The 17982-nt window shown below is 37.1% G+C and overlaps 1 protein-coding gene across 1 annotated transcript; it reads right to left on the bottom strand.

The window, feature by feature from the left end:
* Positions 1-313: 313 nt before the first annotated feature.
* On the bottom strand, positions 314-17560 carry LOC131937146 (putative amine oxidase [copper-containing]). Its single transcript, XM_059294341.1, has 17 exons — positions 17388-17560; positions 14755-14943; positions 14512-14650; positions 14250-14406; positions 13878-13941; positions 13191-13315; positions 12670-12849; positions 12002-12152; positions 11633-11782; positions 11100-11201; positions 10714-10871; positions 9635-9723; positions 7724-7905; positions 6901-7055; positions 5441-5648; positions 3985-4190; positions 314-459 (listed from the first exon to the last, which is right to left on the bottom strand). Exons 1-17 carry the CDS (start codon positions 17448-17450, stop codon positions 348-350), a joined length of 2430 nt encoding a protein of 809 aa, XP_059150324.1. The 5' UTR covers positions 17451-17560; the 3' UTR covers positions 314-347.
* Between the last annotated feature and the right edge of the window lie 422 nt (positions 17561-17982).

Below are 17982 nucleotides of genomic sequence, written 5' to 3'. Positions count from 1 at the left end.
CTGCTTATTATTTGTTATTCTGATCTTTTTAGTTTCGACAACATGATTTTATAGAAGTTTGTGGTGTTAAAACAGCTTCTTTCTAAAAAAATATGTTATTTAAGGCATTTTGCTTGCATATTTCGGAGAAACTTAATTCTACTTTCAAACTGACATATAAATTACGGTTGGACACACTAATACAGTCTGCTTCCTGTAACACATAAACAAAATGGCTGAACGATGAAACACACGGGGAGAATAAACCAAAGTTTCTAGACATTGGTTATTCAGGGAACAATGATTAAATACGATCAACAATAACAAGGCGGTGTATGGCTAGCTATGGTTCTTTATTGTTATGCCAGTCAAAAAATGAAATTCTCTCTCCTGCTCTCTAGGATAAGGTCAGGGTTGTCACTAACTGTCTCCTCTAGGGTTGACTTAGGGATGACACACTGGTCTCTTGAGTTGCCGTTCCTGTACACAATATGAGCAGTATGGTATATTTGTGTATTAAAAAAAACACTAAAAGATAAAGTTCAAAATCTGTATTTGGTAAACCGAGGATTACAAAGGAATATTAGAAAAAATAAATACTTCTATGTCATCATAGTGTTATTCATCTAACGTAATGTAAACAATATATGGAGTATATAAATTATATATTGCTGCACCACCAATATATGATGGGGGAATGTATGCGCGATATAGAATCAATATAAAGGCTACTTCTATTACCAACACTACAACCATAAACATGTGATGAGGACGGAAACAATCTTATTTTCCTATGACACCAACGATATCATTAATTTGGATCATAAAATATAATTAACTTTATTATCAACTACTAATACAAAACGAACTAGAACAACACTACCAAAATATACAACACGTACTTTTCATACTACGGCAAAACTCACAACTGTTGTCACTTCTGCGTCCTACGTCATCGGTAACATAGTCGCGTCACGCTCACGTCACACTCAAGCCACAAATATTTTATTAAACACGCGAACATACTCTCGAACTAAATCGTCTACCGTCAAGTTCACACCGTCCTTATAAGTCTCTACCAGTCTAGTCTTATTTTATGTATCTACGCTATGACAGTATCTCTCAAATACACAACATAAAATACTAGAACTGATATATTAATATTGTTTTGTAAACATTACTGAACATCTATGTATCTAATATATAAAGCTCAATTCTGTATGTTTGTAATAAGTTTGTCGTTGACATACTTCGATGGATTTAAGTGTTAGATTATTAAAGTCCTTATGGTCTAAATTTATGAGTTAAAAAATTAATATTGAAAGTTTTGGGATATAATTTTCATTTACCAAACTGAAAGTAATAATTTTCGGCATGTTCATTAAACACAAGTTTTAAAAAATATCATCTTTTACAAAAATTCTAATTATGTCTATATTTAGTCCTATAGCACTTACTTCCAATTTGATAAATTAGGAAAACACAATTACTTCCCTTTATAAAACCATTGCATTAGTGGAAAATAATTTACTTTTTATTACTTTGTTTTGATGTTGGGAAAAAAAGTAATTACATAATTAGCGGGGATTGATCAAGTGCAAACGTTGTAGGTATTTTACGGATAAGCTTGGAGTATTATAATTGTTCATTAAATTGAAACAGGCGCGATCGTTTAAGTGAGTGCAAAAGACTATGAATAAGTTGGGGTACTATAGTCGTTTATTAAGCTAAAACAGGCGATTCCGCCCCGGGCTAGACTGTGAGCACTTTGCGTTTATGTTCGCGTTAGTGTTTTCTTTGTGTTTAGGTTGGGTTTGCGTTAGTGGTTGCGGTTTGATTTGGTTCGTTTTCGTTCTTTCTTTTTTCGTTTTTGTTTGTGTTTTTTTCTTTGGGTTTGTATTTGTGTTTTTGGTTGGTTTTGCGTTTTCGTTTGGATTTGGTTTGTTTTCGTTTGCTTTTTCGTTTTTTGTTTGTGTGTTGGTATTGGTGTTTGTGGTTGTGGTTGGGTTTGTTGTTAGGTTTTTGTTTTCGTTTGTATTTGTAATTGTGTTAGCAGTATGTTTGCGTTTTGTTGTTTTGGTTTTGGTTGGTTGTGGTTTGGGTGGGTAATGCCGGGTTTATGATGATTACTTAACACACAGGTAATGGTCTTTAACAGAAAGATTTTTCACAGAAGCCAGAGCAGGGCCTGGCCGGGACGGCTAGTATACTACTAAAACTCAAGTTTGTTTACATGTTTGAATATTTTTTTTTGTTTGTTTGCCTGATTTGGTACTGTAAGGAAACTGCTCTATATGGGGGACTGTAAAATAGTACGTAGGTAGAGAATAATTTTTGTTTTCAGACAGACTGTTAATCAGACATTTATTTAAATACGTTAATTGATTTATTGATTTATTCATAGGTAGATTAACTACAATAATTTTAAAGTTTTAGAACAATGGCTTAGCTTTGACTGATTAGTGACGTTTGATAACTCATTTTTTTGTTTGTTTGTTTTTCTGATTTGTTATTGGGGTTAATATGCATTATATGTAGAGTTGTAAAATAGGATTTTGGGTGGTAAATATTGTTCCTTCTTAAACACACTTTTAATTACAAACTAATTTAAAGCCGTTAATTAATTTATTGATATATTCATAAGTAGATTAACCACATTAATTATAAAAGTTTAGAACAATGAATTTTGTAATAGTAAATAGACTTATTTTAATTTTACAACAATCTTTTCAATTATTTTTTTCTCAAGGCCTACATGTGAATGATAAGGTTGACTATCAGTATCTCGCGGGGCACAGGGCAGGTGAAGTAGAGTTTACCTGTTTCTATGTTCTCAGCATATGAAGGGATAGTGTGGTCAGAGCAATGCTCGGCCTGAATCGTGTTTTTTTAAATTCAAACATGTCTGAGACTTGGCGGGACACTGGGCAGGTGAAGTAGAGTTCTTAAAATATAAAAAAACGTCTTTTTGAATGTGGGGTCTGGTTATTTTGGGATGACAGACATGATGTCATTTATGGATTACCCCCGAAACCCACATTTTTTCATTTAGTTTTACGATAAATTTCTCTAGATCTACTGATCAGCTGTTGAAGAAAGAACAAGCGTCAAGTTGAAGTTATGAATCTAGATCTAGATCTAGATCTAGATCTATGTCACTAGACTTTACGTAAATTCTAGATCTAGACTTTAAATTCTACATCTAGAATCTATTTCAGGCCTTAATTATTTTATATAAATCTTTTAGATTCAATGATCATCTAATTCGAGAATACATGGGATGTATCTATCTAGGCTCTAGATCTAGATATAGTAGGATTACTCGCTAATTTGGATGCGTGGTCGGCTGCTAACAACAATATGGCGTCCGGACCGGACGCATGACTTCCGACCATTTTAGGCCACAATTACCACGAGCAAAATGGCGGGTTTTCACGTTATTTAAACATGCTCTAGGTGGCCAGGGCTAGATATGCCAGAAAAGCATTTTAAAATTTGCTTTGAAGAATGAAGGCTAAATTTTAAATCGGTGTCATTAAAATTAATAGAACTTTTAAAAGGTCACCTATGACGTGATGTTATTTATGGATGACCCCGGAAACTCACAGTTATCTAACTAAATAACGGGTAGTCTAGTACACATTATTATCAGAGGTTTTTTTTTTTAATGAGAATGTGTATAAAAGCGTTCTTAAAATGTATCTAATATGGGAGCCGGACATTTTCCCGAAAGACACTTTCCTGATAGCCGTTTACCCGTACTCCATTTTTTTCCGTATGGACACTTGCCCGAATGCTACAAATGCCCGAAAAGACACTTGTCCGAAAAGCGAAAATACCCTGGCAAGTGTCTTTTGGGAATTTGTCATAAGTCTATCTAATATAAAATGTACAGTTCCTTTAGTTTAAAGAATGTTTTAACCGTTGTACAATGCTGCTATGGGGGTTCTTTAACATAAGATCTTTATAGACCAGGGGTTGATGGCTGTAGATGCTTCGGCTCACCTGTCAACAGTAACACCTTTGGTGGGGTCACGTGGGTCAATGTGTTTGATATACATTGCATCACGTGAACCCATTGACGGACACTCATCGAAATAGTTGTAGGGCAGCAAGAAGAAGGTCAGGTGATTGCCTACACTTGGGGTCACAGGCAGGTCTTCAGTGTGGGGGATGTGATGCATGCCCCCAGTCAGCCAGAATACCAGGTCCTGGTTAGGAGACGTTAGCAACGGTTCGAAAAATTTCAATCTGCATTTGTAATCAGTGCTCGACATTTGTAATTAAACAATTTTCATTTTATATTTGTAAACTTTTTGCAAAGCTTGTTACACAACAGTTTAAATTATTACGATCCCATGGGATCTTAACTGATTTGGCCCTACAAAGGGGAAGAAACCTGACGTCTATAAATTAAGGAGACTGGTAACCTGCGCTTGGCATTTAAAATGAAATGCGTTACGTTCAGTCAGGGCAGTAATTATGGCTGGGAAACCCTGGCCGGAGATGACCGTTAAGTAGTTCTTACACCTGGCTAGGCGCAAGTTCTCAAGATGAAACGGAGGACTCCGCTATATCAGGGGAAATTAGACGGACAGTTGGACACACACATAGCTGGAGTTAGTAGACAGTGCGGGACGATTTCTCATGTGCTGGTGGCAGGCCGCGGGATGTTTGTAGACTAAGGGTAGAATTGACCGTTAGGGACAAGTAGAATAGTCAGAACAGGGACTTTTTATTCTATTTGTAGATAGAAGTATTTCTCTGATTGTTTTCCACGTGGTGGTTGGTTAACGTTAATTTTTGTATTCTTATTGTGGCATTAAATAAGTAGAAATACTAATAGTGTTTAACCGTTATTAGTTCTTGTTCATTGTTACGTGAGGCGTGTCTGTTGGTAGGTTCTTGTTTCCTATTCTCCGCCTAGTTCGAATGGATTGGTAAAGGGGGTCAAAAGAAAATTAACATTTATAAACTGTTTACAAAAATTGTAACAGAACAATTTAAACACAAATTTGGAACCCGAGCTCTAAGATGATAAAAAAAATATTTGAACCAACCAGCACAGTCAGTTTAGCAAGAGGGCGCATAGAGAAAAAGTCAACCTGCTAAAAAGAATGCTGTGACATTTGTGAAATTGAAGAATGTTAAAAGCTCAATAGAAATCATTTAACAATTACAATTCAACGACGCCTAATCCAAGACATGTTTGGAAAACAGTTGAATGCGTTGACAAAGAAGAAAAGAAAAGTTTAGGGCAAGAAATTAAAGTTTCATTTTTATTTTTTTATCATTAATTAATTTAATTTCCTGTTATTACATTTATTTCTTTTAACTTCTTACACCACTGCATTGAAATTTATTGCATCACTGACTGAGTGTAATTTAAGATAAGAGTCATAAAGATCTTTAGCATTAACCGTGTTACACTGTGGCTTCTAGTAAAACTGAAGGTCCTTACCTGGTCAACAATGTCTTCGTCGTCATCATAAAATTTGGTGAAGTTGACCACAGGGTCAAGGCCGTCAAACATACCGTAGTTGGAGCTGGACCAGATCTCGTCGTCCTTGTGTCTGGTGACCACCATCTGGTGCCGTGCCCAGGGGATGGTGCCCTCATTGCCCCGGTCACTGGGCAGCAGGTTGTAAGAGATGCCGTTAAGCTGAATTCTGTTGGTCAACGTTAAATAGTTTAACAGTGGACTTAGTCAATGTTACAAAGTTAAATAGTGGACATTGTCAATGTACAAAGTTAAGCAGTAGACAGGGTGAACGTCAAGGAATTAAATATTGGACATGTACAATATATAGGTTTTATATAGAGCCAGGAGACTACAACAAGGAACACACAGTGTAGAAAGTAAAAAAGGAATTGATTAATAAGCTATTGTATATTCGCAAAGTGGTTTTATAATGTGTATATTTTTACCACTTCAAACAAATTAAATTCATTTCAATGATGGCGGATGGAAAAATGAAATCATAAACTACTCCATCAATTGATTTCTTTACGCACAAAAATAAAAACTGAAAACAATAATGGTAAGAAATTTCCATAAATTCAGCTTCCTACCTGTTTCTTACGCAAATGATGTTGGCAATTATATAAAAAGAGTTTAAACAGATGATAAAATATGATATTTATTAGATAATATCTGGCGTTCTGATAAACTTTAAAAATTTCAAACAAGTGGACAAAGCAATTTTAAGTTGTTAAGTTTCACTATTCATTGTTACATATGTGGAACTAGTTTGCTTAATCCAAATTACTCAATGGGGTATTGCAAATATTGTGGGGGGGGGGGGGTGGGGGGTGGGGTTGCTTGAATTTTCGTAAAGTACGTATTCAGATTTCGGGTAAAATTTTGAAAATTTCATTTTCAAACTGGAAAAAGGCAACAGAAAACTTTATCAAGCACCAGCAATGTGAGTATCAACCAATGGCAATTTTACTTAACCAAAAACGTAAATTAGTTACACAAAAAGGAAATGTAAATATTGACATCACAGTAAACTCATCATTAAGTCAACACATTCTAGAATATCGTTAAAGATTAGCATCAATAATCGAAACTATCATCTTTTGAGCTTTGTCTTGTACATAGTGGGCACATGGAACGTTCCTATTCTAGAGACTGTTAAAACTATATCCATGAAATACTACTTGAGTGAATAGACGAAATGAGTAGTTATTAAATATACTAATTATTAAATATTTACCTAAAAGCTGGCACTGCGTTTGTAGAGGAGAAATTTTTAATGTATTAAATATTTTAATATTACATATATATTTTATTTTAATTAATTAATTTATATCTGTGTGTGTGTGTGTTTTAGAACCACCACCCCTCACGAGAAAATCCTGGCTATGCCACAGCCTGTCACATAAAGCCATTAACTCACCTGTCATACAGGAACTCACCTAAATCCTTTCAACTGGTTGTATTTTGTTTTTTTGTCGTTATTGTGCACCAGCAGGTATTTTGGTGTCTCGAAGTGGTAGTCATACACGGCGGCTTTCTCTGTGGTCTTTAGGTTGCGTTCCACTTTGTTTTGATAGTACTTCACATGAGGTCGCTTTAAATTGTTGAAATAGTTTTGCAATGTTATTTTGCTTTTAACAATTAAACAACGCTGTTTGCTCTTCGTACTTCCAAAAATCTCATTTAAAACTACGTTATGTAAATTACTGTTACCGTCCATTTTAGAGTTGGAATAATTTACATTGAATGTGACCAACCCAATGAAATAAATATCAGAGCAAGCAGGATTTAAAGATTCGGGATTTGCTAAATGGCTCATGAATTAAATCCTATTTAAGGATGTGCTTAAAACGAAGAGTTATTATATTAACTATACACAATCAATTATTGCTTTCTGGAATGGGGTAGGTTGCAATGACGACGATGCTCTTCTAGAATCGTTGGTGTTCACATATTCTATGGTATATTTTCAACAATCAGCCACTAAACAAGTAGAGTACAACACATAAAAAGTTCATCAATGTGAACGGCTAAGGACTAACATCAAAGTAAACACTGCTGGGTATACAGAGAACGTGTTTTTTTTTTACTTTGATAGCAATACATTTGAAGCTTAGAGATTTGTACATTCTTATAAGGCCAAAATAACAGTGTGTATTCATTTGTAACTATCATCTACTGTAATCCATACATTTTTTAAATCATCGATAGATATTATTCTCTAATTCATTAAACCAATGCAGCTTTTACTGCCATACTCACAGATTTCAGTTTGACCTTCTCTCTAACGATGTTTAGAGTCTCATAACGGTTAGACGTACCGCCCACATCCAGGTCAACTTTGAAGTGTGCCATGTGGTGGTGGAGACTTCCGGTGATGTAATCGTGGAGCCGGAACCCGTAGTCGCCTTTTTTGTTGGCATAGTAGGCGGGCAGGATGTACCCTGTCAGAATATAAGGCAGGCAGGATGTACCCTGTCAGAATATAAGGCAGGCAGGATGTACCCTGTTGGATTTTATCATTGTGATGATAAAACTATCAAGAAGGGTTCGGTAATACGCATATGAAACTAGAGAGAGTTGGTACCTCCGAAAACATACTGAACCACTGCTTTAGAGTGTAGTTTGTAAAATGTGCAACCTTTTATGATCGACTTTTGGTAGTGTTTTTAGAACAATTTCAAAAATAGTATTTTACATTTTTAAATTATCAGTTATGTTGAACAAAGTAACAAAGCGGTAGCAGTCGTCTAGTTCTACAATACCACGTTTAGTAAGTCTAGTTGCCTGAACTATGTGAAAATATGCAACAATAGTACTTGTTGTAAATCAGTAATAAAAATAATCTGTTTGGTGCAATATATGAATTTTCTTGGCTCTTAAAATTTCGGCAAAGAGTTTCGCCTTCCACCCACCCGCTCCTACCTTAAGCTGTTTTACTTATTGGATATAGCGTTACAAGAATCCCTCCCCACCACGCACCCCGAATTACGCCTCTGGTGAGGGTGCGTCTCCCTGAGATTTTTTCAGATGTATTCTATGAGAACTATGCATGGGTAAAGAGGGGCTAGGAGAGGTAAACAATAACGGTCAAAGATTCAAAGAGATATGCTCAGAAAACGGCCTAGTTATAGGTGGCAGCTTATTCCAGCACAAAGAAATGCACAAATCCACATGGATATCCCCAGATTAGCGAACTAGCAATCAAATCGATCACATTGCTATAAATAAAAAGTGGAGAAGATCCATGAGGGTTGTAAAGGCAATAAGGGAGATAGCAGAATAGTCTACAAGATCATCAGGACTCTAACAGGCGGAATAGCGAATAGATCATCTACTATCAAGGACAAAAACGGGAAAGTTCGCACAACGGAGAAACATCAATTGAAAAAGTTGGGCTGAATACTTCGAAGAGACCCTAGAAGAGGTCGAAGACTTTAAGTTCCTCGGCAGCTATATATCAGCAAATGGCAGCATGGTGAAAGAAATAGCCACCAGAATAGCAATGGCAGCACAAGCTTTCAACAGACTCGCTAAGATCTGGAAATCATCCTCACTGCAGCTGAGAACCAAAATAAGGATCTACAAGTCTAATGTACGTTCTGTACTCCTCTATGCTGCAGAGTCGTGGAAACTAAACAAGAAAGGAGAGAGCCGACTCAGAGGCTTTGAAAGAAGATCCCTCCAACGCATCCTCAGAATAAAGTGGGACGACAAAGTCCCGAACAAGGAAATATGGCGAAGGACAGGATTAAACAACATTGTCTCAGAAGTTAGAACGTGGAGATGGAGATGGCTGGGCTATGTCCTACGCATGAGCAAAAGAAGACTCCCCAAGATGGCGCTGAAGTGGTCTCCGCCTGAAAGCAAAATAGAGGAAAACCACTGGGAACATGGAGGAGAGGGATGGAAGAAGAAGTGCAGGCTACTGGCAAGACCTGGCATGAACTAAAGTGGCTCGCCCAAGACAGAGTGGAATGGCGGAGATTTGTTGCTGCCCTATACTCCACAGGGAGTGATGAGGTTTAAGTAAGTATTCTAAGAGAATTTTGTTCGTATTGAGAGCTATCGTCTGCTGATAAGTAAAATATGTAGAAAAGAATACTACATTAAAATCTATCGTGTCGGTTCAAATGTCCTATTTACACCGTGTTACAAGCTGTTATTTCCTACCTGTAGCCATTAGCCGTAACTCCACGATACCATTTTGATGAAAAATAAAATCGACGAAGTAATCGTAGTTTCCTAACGTCATTGCCGATCTGCAAATGATTCTAAGTTTTATTTATTTGCACTCATAAATGGCTAGTAATTTTATAACTTCTTACATTCATGACTGGTTTTAAAGAAACACAACATGGATGTTTCGATAAATGTATAACACAACACAAAATGCTTAATTGTATTTAAAAGACTATTGTATGTCTACACGGTCAAGTTGCTTAAAGGAACGTCAATGGCCACATCCGATGTTTTATTGCTCACAGTAACATAGCAATTCTAACCCCACTATACCGCTCTTCCTGAAACACTGGAATGGCATTCTTAACCCATATGAAACCAACTGAGCTTACAATTTGAACATAACATCAGGTCAAACTGCTAGCACAACGCACCTATCTGTCAATAACATTGACCTGAGTGTGAGTACAGAATCCAACATGTCCCCATAGAACAAAGTGTGAGTAGAGAATCCAACATGCCGCCATAGAACAAAGTGTGAGTACAGAATCCAACATGCCGCCATAGAACAAAGTGTGAGTACAGAATTCAACATGCCGCCATAGAACAAACCTTAATGTGAGTAGAGAATCCAACATGCCGCCATAGAACAAAGTGTGAGTACAGAATCCAACATGCCGCCATAGAAAAAACCTTAATGTGAGTAGAGAATCCAACATGCCATCATAGAACAAACCTTAATGTGAGTACAGAATCTAACATGCCGCCATAGAACAAAGTGTGAGTACAGAATCCAACATGCCGCCATAGAAAAAACCTTAATGTGAGTACAGAATTCAACATGCCGCCATAGAACAAACCTTAATGTGAGTACAGAATCCAACATGCCGCCATAGAACAAACCTTAATGTGAGTACAGAATTCAACATGCCGCCATAGAACAAACCTTAGCGTGAGTACAGAATCCAACATGCCGCCATAGAACAAAGTGTGAGTACAGAATCCAACATGCCGCCATAGAACAAACCTTAATGTGAGTACAGAATCCAACATGCCGCCATAGAACAAACCTTAGTGTGAGTACAGAATCCAACATGCCGCCATAGAACGAACCAGCATCCTTCTCATAGGACGAGTGTCTCCTAAGCGGGTGACCGTTGTTGATCTCGAACAGACAGAAAGTGGCGTCAAAGACTCCAGGTTCGTCTTGGTGCTGACTCCAGAATGTCTTTTATGAAAAAAAATGAAGTCTTGTAAAAACAGACGTATTGCTACAATTTTATCACGAAAATCTAGTGGTACTTAAGTAACTCATAATTTAATGTTTGCTTATTGCATAAACTGTTACATAAATTAACTTATTGTGTCATAGTTTCCACATGTGCTGGTCTTTTATTTAGAATTGTGAAGGTAGTAAAGGAAATTTCAGTAAAAAGTTGGGCATTTAGGAACGTACCTGGTTGACAAGGGTAGAGAACTCTGGACAGTCTCCACCTGGCACAAGGGACTTAGAATGTGACCCTAAGAGTTCACCGCTATCCACGTAGTTTGTAATTTGCTAAATAAAGAACGTGAATCGCAACTAGAGATTTGTAAAGCTAATGTAAAAATTGTTATAATAATAAATTCTTGCATCGTCATTGTAGATGAACATAATTGTAAAGTTTGAAGGAAATCGCTGCATTTAAATAAACTACGTGACACAAACCAACAAACAGGCAAGCAAACAGATAGACATAGTAATACAAACAGGTACCGTTAAAATATTGTTACGACTCTTTAACATTATTATCTATTTGCTGTAGACAAGCTATCCAAACGTTTAATTGAGATTGTAAACAAAAAGTAACGTCAGATCAGACGTCATCTCATTGTGTTGTTAAAAATATTATGGCCACACGTATTGGCTGTTTGTTAATGTATTCAAACAGACTCTAACACTCTAACAGGCGAACCCTGGAAGTTATGACTACGACAGGTACCACTTACAGGTAAAGGGTCGCTGCCAGAATAAAACACTGCTATTTCAGCCAGAGCTATCTCGTAAGCGATTCTCTCTCCTTTAAACCTGACGTCATACACCAGGGGTCCGGTCAGTGCTGACATCCGAAAGTTGAAGGTCCAGTCCATGTACTTCACCTGGTGGTCAAAGACTAAATCAACATTGGAGGAAAAATAATGCTCACCTGATTCGAATTTAATTGACTTTATATAAAACACGATTACGATTGTCGATTTCTTTACAGATCTACCCAGCGTAAAGATGGAGCCAGAAAGATTTATTTTGATTATCTCCCCTAGCTTACCTTCCTGTGTTTGAGTGAGTAATATTTATTTTGATTATCTCCCCTAACTTACCTTCCTGTGTTTGAGTGAGTACCTCTTGCCGTCTGGCTCTACCTGTACCGGTGCTCTCTGTGGTTTCTTGGGTAGAGGCTGTCCTCGTCTGTACAAAGTGCTAAATAGTTCGTTGGTCTCTTTTGGCTTGACCACTTTCACCGTGGGGATTCTGGGAAGAGAAGATGTGTGGTAAACAACCAATTAGTCTAGAGAGTAGACGTGGTGTGCAGACATTGGTGTTTCTGGTTTTTTATTTTTGGTTATATTTACTTTGTAAACATGTTTGACCTTAGAATAAATAAAGCTAACATAAAAGTTGGGTGGGTTTCTACAGGGGCGGACTGTGTCCAATTGGCCTGGGAAATTTAAATACTGGACCCAATCCCTGATAAATATTTTCATTGAGTATTTTTCCGCATTAAAGTCTGATGATCATCCTCAGCTTAATGGAAATTCTCGCATTTTTTTTTTGGAAATTGGAAAGCACTAATAGGCCTAGAAGAGCACCGTTCTTTGGGGCTCACCGTGATTTTTTGCATGGAGCCCTACCATGATTTGTACCTGGAAGCTTGTGACCAACGGAATTTTTCCGTTAGATGGCTGACCAGTCCACCCCTGGTCGAAAATTATTAAAATGATGTATAGATACACTACTGTAAGTGAAAGTCCGTCTAGAAACCAGTTACGTTTTAGCGTTGTATCCGTCTACCAGCTCCTCCACAGTGTCGTATATCCTGCCAGCGTACCAAACCTCCTCCACCTTCCACTTTCTGGGATTCGAACCCTCGAGGTTACACAGGACACCAAAGTCGACAGGGTGCAACGTGTAAAATGGGATGTCGTAAGAGGCAAACAGCCACATTTTTCTGTGGTGACAACAAGACAAAATGTAACTAAATCAGAGCAAACTGGGATGTCACTCTTAACGCTCCGTGGAGAAATTCATAATCTGTCGAATGATTTCAGCATTATCAAATAGCTGTTTGCAAACGTATCGTAAAATTCTGAACAAAACTAATTTAAAATACAACCTGTAACGATTTAACGCAGGTTTATGTTGGGTTTACACAGTTACACCTTTATACAGATACACGTGCACACAGATACACATATACACAGTTATACGTGTACACTGATCTCCGTGTAGACAGATATACGTGTAGGCATACACAGATACACATATACAGCAAATTGCTGCTGTGATTACCTCTGGTTGATGTTGTCAAGAAATCCAGTTGACATAGCTACAGGATTGTAGGTCAGACAGTCGGTGGGATCCTTGTGACATCCAGTGACTGAAGCATTATAACTTTCACGTAAGATGTGACCAATCTGTAGACAGGGAAATCCTGGGTTCAACTTTCATTTAGATGTGTGTATCTTTTTACCAGTTTATGTACAACAGGGGCCTCCAAACTTTTCAGACCGAGGGCCGCATCAACTATCAAATTTAAGTTCGGGGGCCAGTTTCTTCCAGGCATGTCTTTAATTTCTCTGGGCAAAGTTCCTCAACCATCACAAACAAACGATTTTTTCTTAGACAAAAAGATCTCCGCGGGCAGGATGAGAGGACTTCGCGGGCCGCAGTTTGGAGACCCCTGAATGTACAAGAACATGAAAGAATGCGTGTAACTTCGTTTGGTTGTTTGGTGTTTTGTATGCATTACTACACCTTTTATCACATCGCCATGAAACTTTGAGTGTCTGTTTTGTTGTATTGTTTAGAGCTCATCATTTTTTGAAGGTAACAAAATCTTGGTGGGCTCTAGCCTTGAAGGTAAAAATCATAGGGAGATGAGAGAGGGGTCATGTGTAGTTCTTGCTGTGCAGGTAAAATAGTTAGGATACCGTAAATCAGGTGTATAGGATTGCACATGATAAGTGTGAACCAAACCTTAGCATCCAGAGATTTCCAAAGATACTTGTCAATGGCATCTATTTCCATCTGACTGAACGGCCTGCAAGAAGACACAAATCGATCTGTCTTAAGGTGATAAATCAATTGTTCATTGAGTAGGGCAGTTGATGAAAGTTTTAGGCTGAGTCAATGTTAAAGATGTGCGAACATCAGACAAGGAACGAAGGGTGACCAAGTGAAGATAATAAAATATTTGTAGAGACGAGACCAGAAAAAAAACATCAGTGAGCAAACCTGGAGAAGACGACAGAGGTATGTGAGATTGTCATCAACTCTTGAAGTGAGCCAAAGACGTAATGCATAAAGTGAGACTATCATGGACTCATGTACAGAGACAGTGGTGCTCACCTGACTGAGAACTCCACCGGATTCCTTCTGTTCCGCAAGACCATCAACTTACATTTAGTGATCTTATGCAGAGGACCGCACACGTACTCTTCAACAACAGGAGGGTCAAGGTCACCGCGGTTCACCATTACACGTGCGTATCTACCTGGCTGCTTACCTACATTAGATGAAAACACAGCGACAGGTTGGTCAGGTGCATAAGATTCAGGACTAGTATCAGTATTAATGGACACAAGCATTTTTTTTAATATACTGTACGTACCAGCATTGTCCAGAAAGTTGAGAACCTTTGATTTCTTGGGCAGGTACAGATCAGCCATGTAAATGTAACTGGAGTTGAGAGTGGCTTTTCTCGTTTTGGCGGCTCTGATGTTCGGATCTTTCTCCAGGAACTTACGGAGCTGCAAACATAAGTTTGTAAACTCACAAGAACTTGGATATTGATTGTTAAGTCAAAAAGACTGTGTATAGTGTTCTATTCTATACACCCATACATACTCCGTACTTTGATCATTTCGGTCTTTGTTAGGTCATGAAAAGGTCCGGGTCTCTCGGGTTCTGTCAGGTCAATCACGTGATTGTTGGTGCTGGTGCTACCACACACATGACTGAAGCAGCCTTGATCTTCCGCGAGAAGGCACGTGACCATAGAGCTTATCAGCCACAACCAAGCAAAGTTTCTGAGGGACATCACCTAAGTAAGTCGAGTCATTCAAAGACATTTAGAGACTTTTACAGAACTTTAAAAGACATTTAGAATCATGAGCTACAACAAAACTCTAATCTGTCAAGATGAAACCAATGTAATATTTCTTTCGGACATTTTTCTATTGGGTGCGGGGAGCGCTTAAAACTTTCGACTCTGGTGTACAGGGGTGGATATTGGTTGAAGAGCTATTATACTCTATATATATTATACTAGATGCATACCGATGCTCCGCCATTGTAAATCTTTTTTAAATGTACCAACTTGGGAACAGAACAAAACTAAACACAACACAAATACAACACAAACCAAACACAAACCCAACACACACACAACACAAAGCCAACACAAACACAATACAAACACAATACAAACTCAACACAAAACAACACAAACACAACACAAACACAAAAGAAAATTGAAACACAAAAGAAAACACAAACACAAAGAAAACTCAAACACAGCACAAACACAAAAGAATACACAAACAATGCAAACAAACACAACGCAAACACACAAACGCAACACACAAACACAAAAGACAACACTCTTAACATAAACACGACTTAAAGGCAAAAATAAACGCATAGTGCTCACAGTCTAGCCCGTGGCGCCAAATCGCACCCTGTCCGAGCACCGGCGGACGCACCTGATTCAGTGAACGACTACAAAACCCCCAGCATGTCCACAAACCGAAAGATATAATAGCAATTAGTAAACAGTACGTTCAGTGTATAAAATAAATAAATATATTAATTCATGCATTTATTTTTAGTACTTTAAATTTTTAAAATTTAAAATAAGAGTTTCATGACTAAAACCATTGCCACCTAATGAACATGATAGTGTGGAATAGTTGATAAAAAATTATAATTAGTTCAGTGAATAATAAAATAAATAAAAGATAGTCTTTTTTTCAATCCATGCCAATTATACTATTCCAACAATTATTCCGTCTTGGAGATTTTGCATTTACATTTGTTAGTGTGAGTTGAATTTATTTTTAAATTTCCTCCCTTGGCAAAATTACAAAACCGTTTAATTAATTAGATTTTTCTACCCTACCGTTATAATTTTATTAAAATGTATCCAATTTTTCTAGGAATCTAAACGAAAATGATGTTTCACATTGATCCGTTTAAATATAGGGTTAATATGTTTTAGCTATTCTCGTGTATTTTTATTTTATTTACGTTATGCAAAAGAGTAAAAACAGTGGCAACTATAAAATAAATTAAAGTCGGTATATAAATAAACCCTACTCTATCACTCATAATAAAACACCGCGATGTGGTTAAAAGCAAGACATGAAAAGTGTGTACTTTTATGGTTCCAAAATCTATAGCGATGACGGTATGACAGAATGACTGACACACTACCACCAGCGTAATATTATAGAATTTCGTTCAGGGGATATTATTTGCTATAAAGCCACAGACAGACAGACATACGACAGACAGTTTAATAAAACGTGTTTAGCCAAGCAATTTTACAGAATTTTGCAAGATCCATAACGTAGTACTCCAATGTGTACATTATAACATAAAGTCATAGTTACACTATTATTGTTGACTTAATACAACACACAAAATATATTGAACTCATTGTAAGGACGTTACATTTGTGCCTACACATTTTAAACAATGAACAAAATATAATACTTAAAGCTTGAACTTGTACGTAATAGAGTCAATTTATTAAAAATTATAAACGGACAAGCTGACGTTTAATTTAATGAGGCCAACATCACTTCACAAAGACAGTTTTTATTGGATTTTTCAGCCTTTTTGCGTATTGAATTATGTTCAATAATTATACACAGATGGCTTGTTCTAATTATACAGCCCAATAATTGTTTAGTAAAGAATCCTCTTTAGACCTAGCGATCGATCGAGCAGGTGCATAAACCTATGTGTTTCTTGACCTCAGCATATAAAAGACATTTGTGGTCAGCACTTTGCCTAACTGCCTTTACTTTCCCTAACATAAATTAAGTACCTTCCAGAGCTGGGAAGTATTGACTTGGATTGAACAGGATTTGAACTCGATATATTTTTAGCCTATAAAGGTACATAACTCTAGTGGCATGTCAAGGGACATAACTCTAGTAACTTCAATCATCCTAGTTTTTTCAACAAATCAATGTCTAAGCTCTAAACTTAATATGACAGGTTTGGATAGTGTCCACAGCTGTCTGAAAGTCATCTAGTGGGACTAGAAACTGTCTTAAAGTCATTAAGTGATATCGTAGACATTTTTCTTAAAGTCATGTAGTGATAGACTAGACATGTCTTAAAGCAAATCACTGATAGTTTACAATACTGTCTTTAAATTAAACAGATTTATACGGTTAACACTTAATTGTAATAAACTTCACCGATTAGAACTTTATAATAATTTACCTTAAACCAGACGACATTATTCACACTTACCCTTTTTCTTACTTCTGTTAATACACAAGACACGTATCTGTATAATACGACACCATGATACATACATCTAACTTATCATACAAATTAGCACACCTGTGTTGCATAACTTTGTTGATTGCACGTCGTATTGAGGTTCTTATCAATTCTTGTAACATAATTCGGCTAATATTTCTTATCAACACATGCGCCAATTGTGTTTTCACCTAATTAGCATACGAGAATTTAAATATCACATCAACGCTGAGGTCAACTCGACCCTAGACGGCTAGTTCTGTTGTAGCTGCTCATCTTCAATACACGGACACGCCTTACAAGTGATACATAACGTCTTTCATACACATTGTTGTGAACATACGGACACTGTCTACGGGTGATCCGATGCGTAGCGCAACATACAAGTCAAACAACCACAAACTGGCCACTAAACAAGACTGAATACAACAACAGCTCGTTAAAATTAAAAGAATTGAATAATATCTACACTGTCTACACCTAACACAGTCTAGTCGAAACACAAAATACACAACCTAGTACAAAACTAAGATACAGTGGCTAACTAACTATACAGACATAAAATTCACTCACCTTGGGTGAG

The sequence above is a fragment of the Physella acuta genome, unplaced genomic scaffold (genome assembly GCF_028476545.2).
Source record: "Physella acuta isolate Inbredline_101_S28 unplaced genomic scaffold, ASM2847654v3 ptg000200l, whole genome shotgun sequence".
NCBI classification, from domain to species: domain Eukaryota; kingdom Metazoa; phylum Mollusca; class Gastropoda; family Physidae; genus Physella; species Physella acuta.
This window is presented reverse-complemented; position numbering and strand designations above follow the sequence as displayed.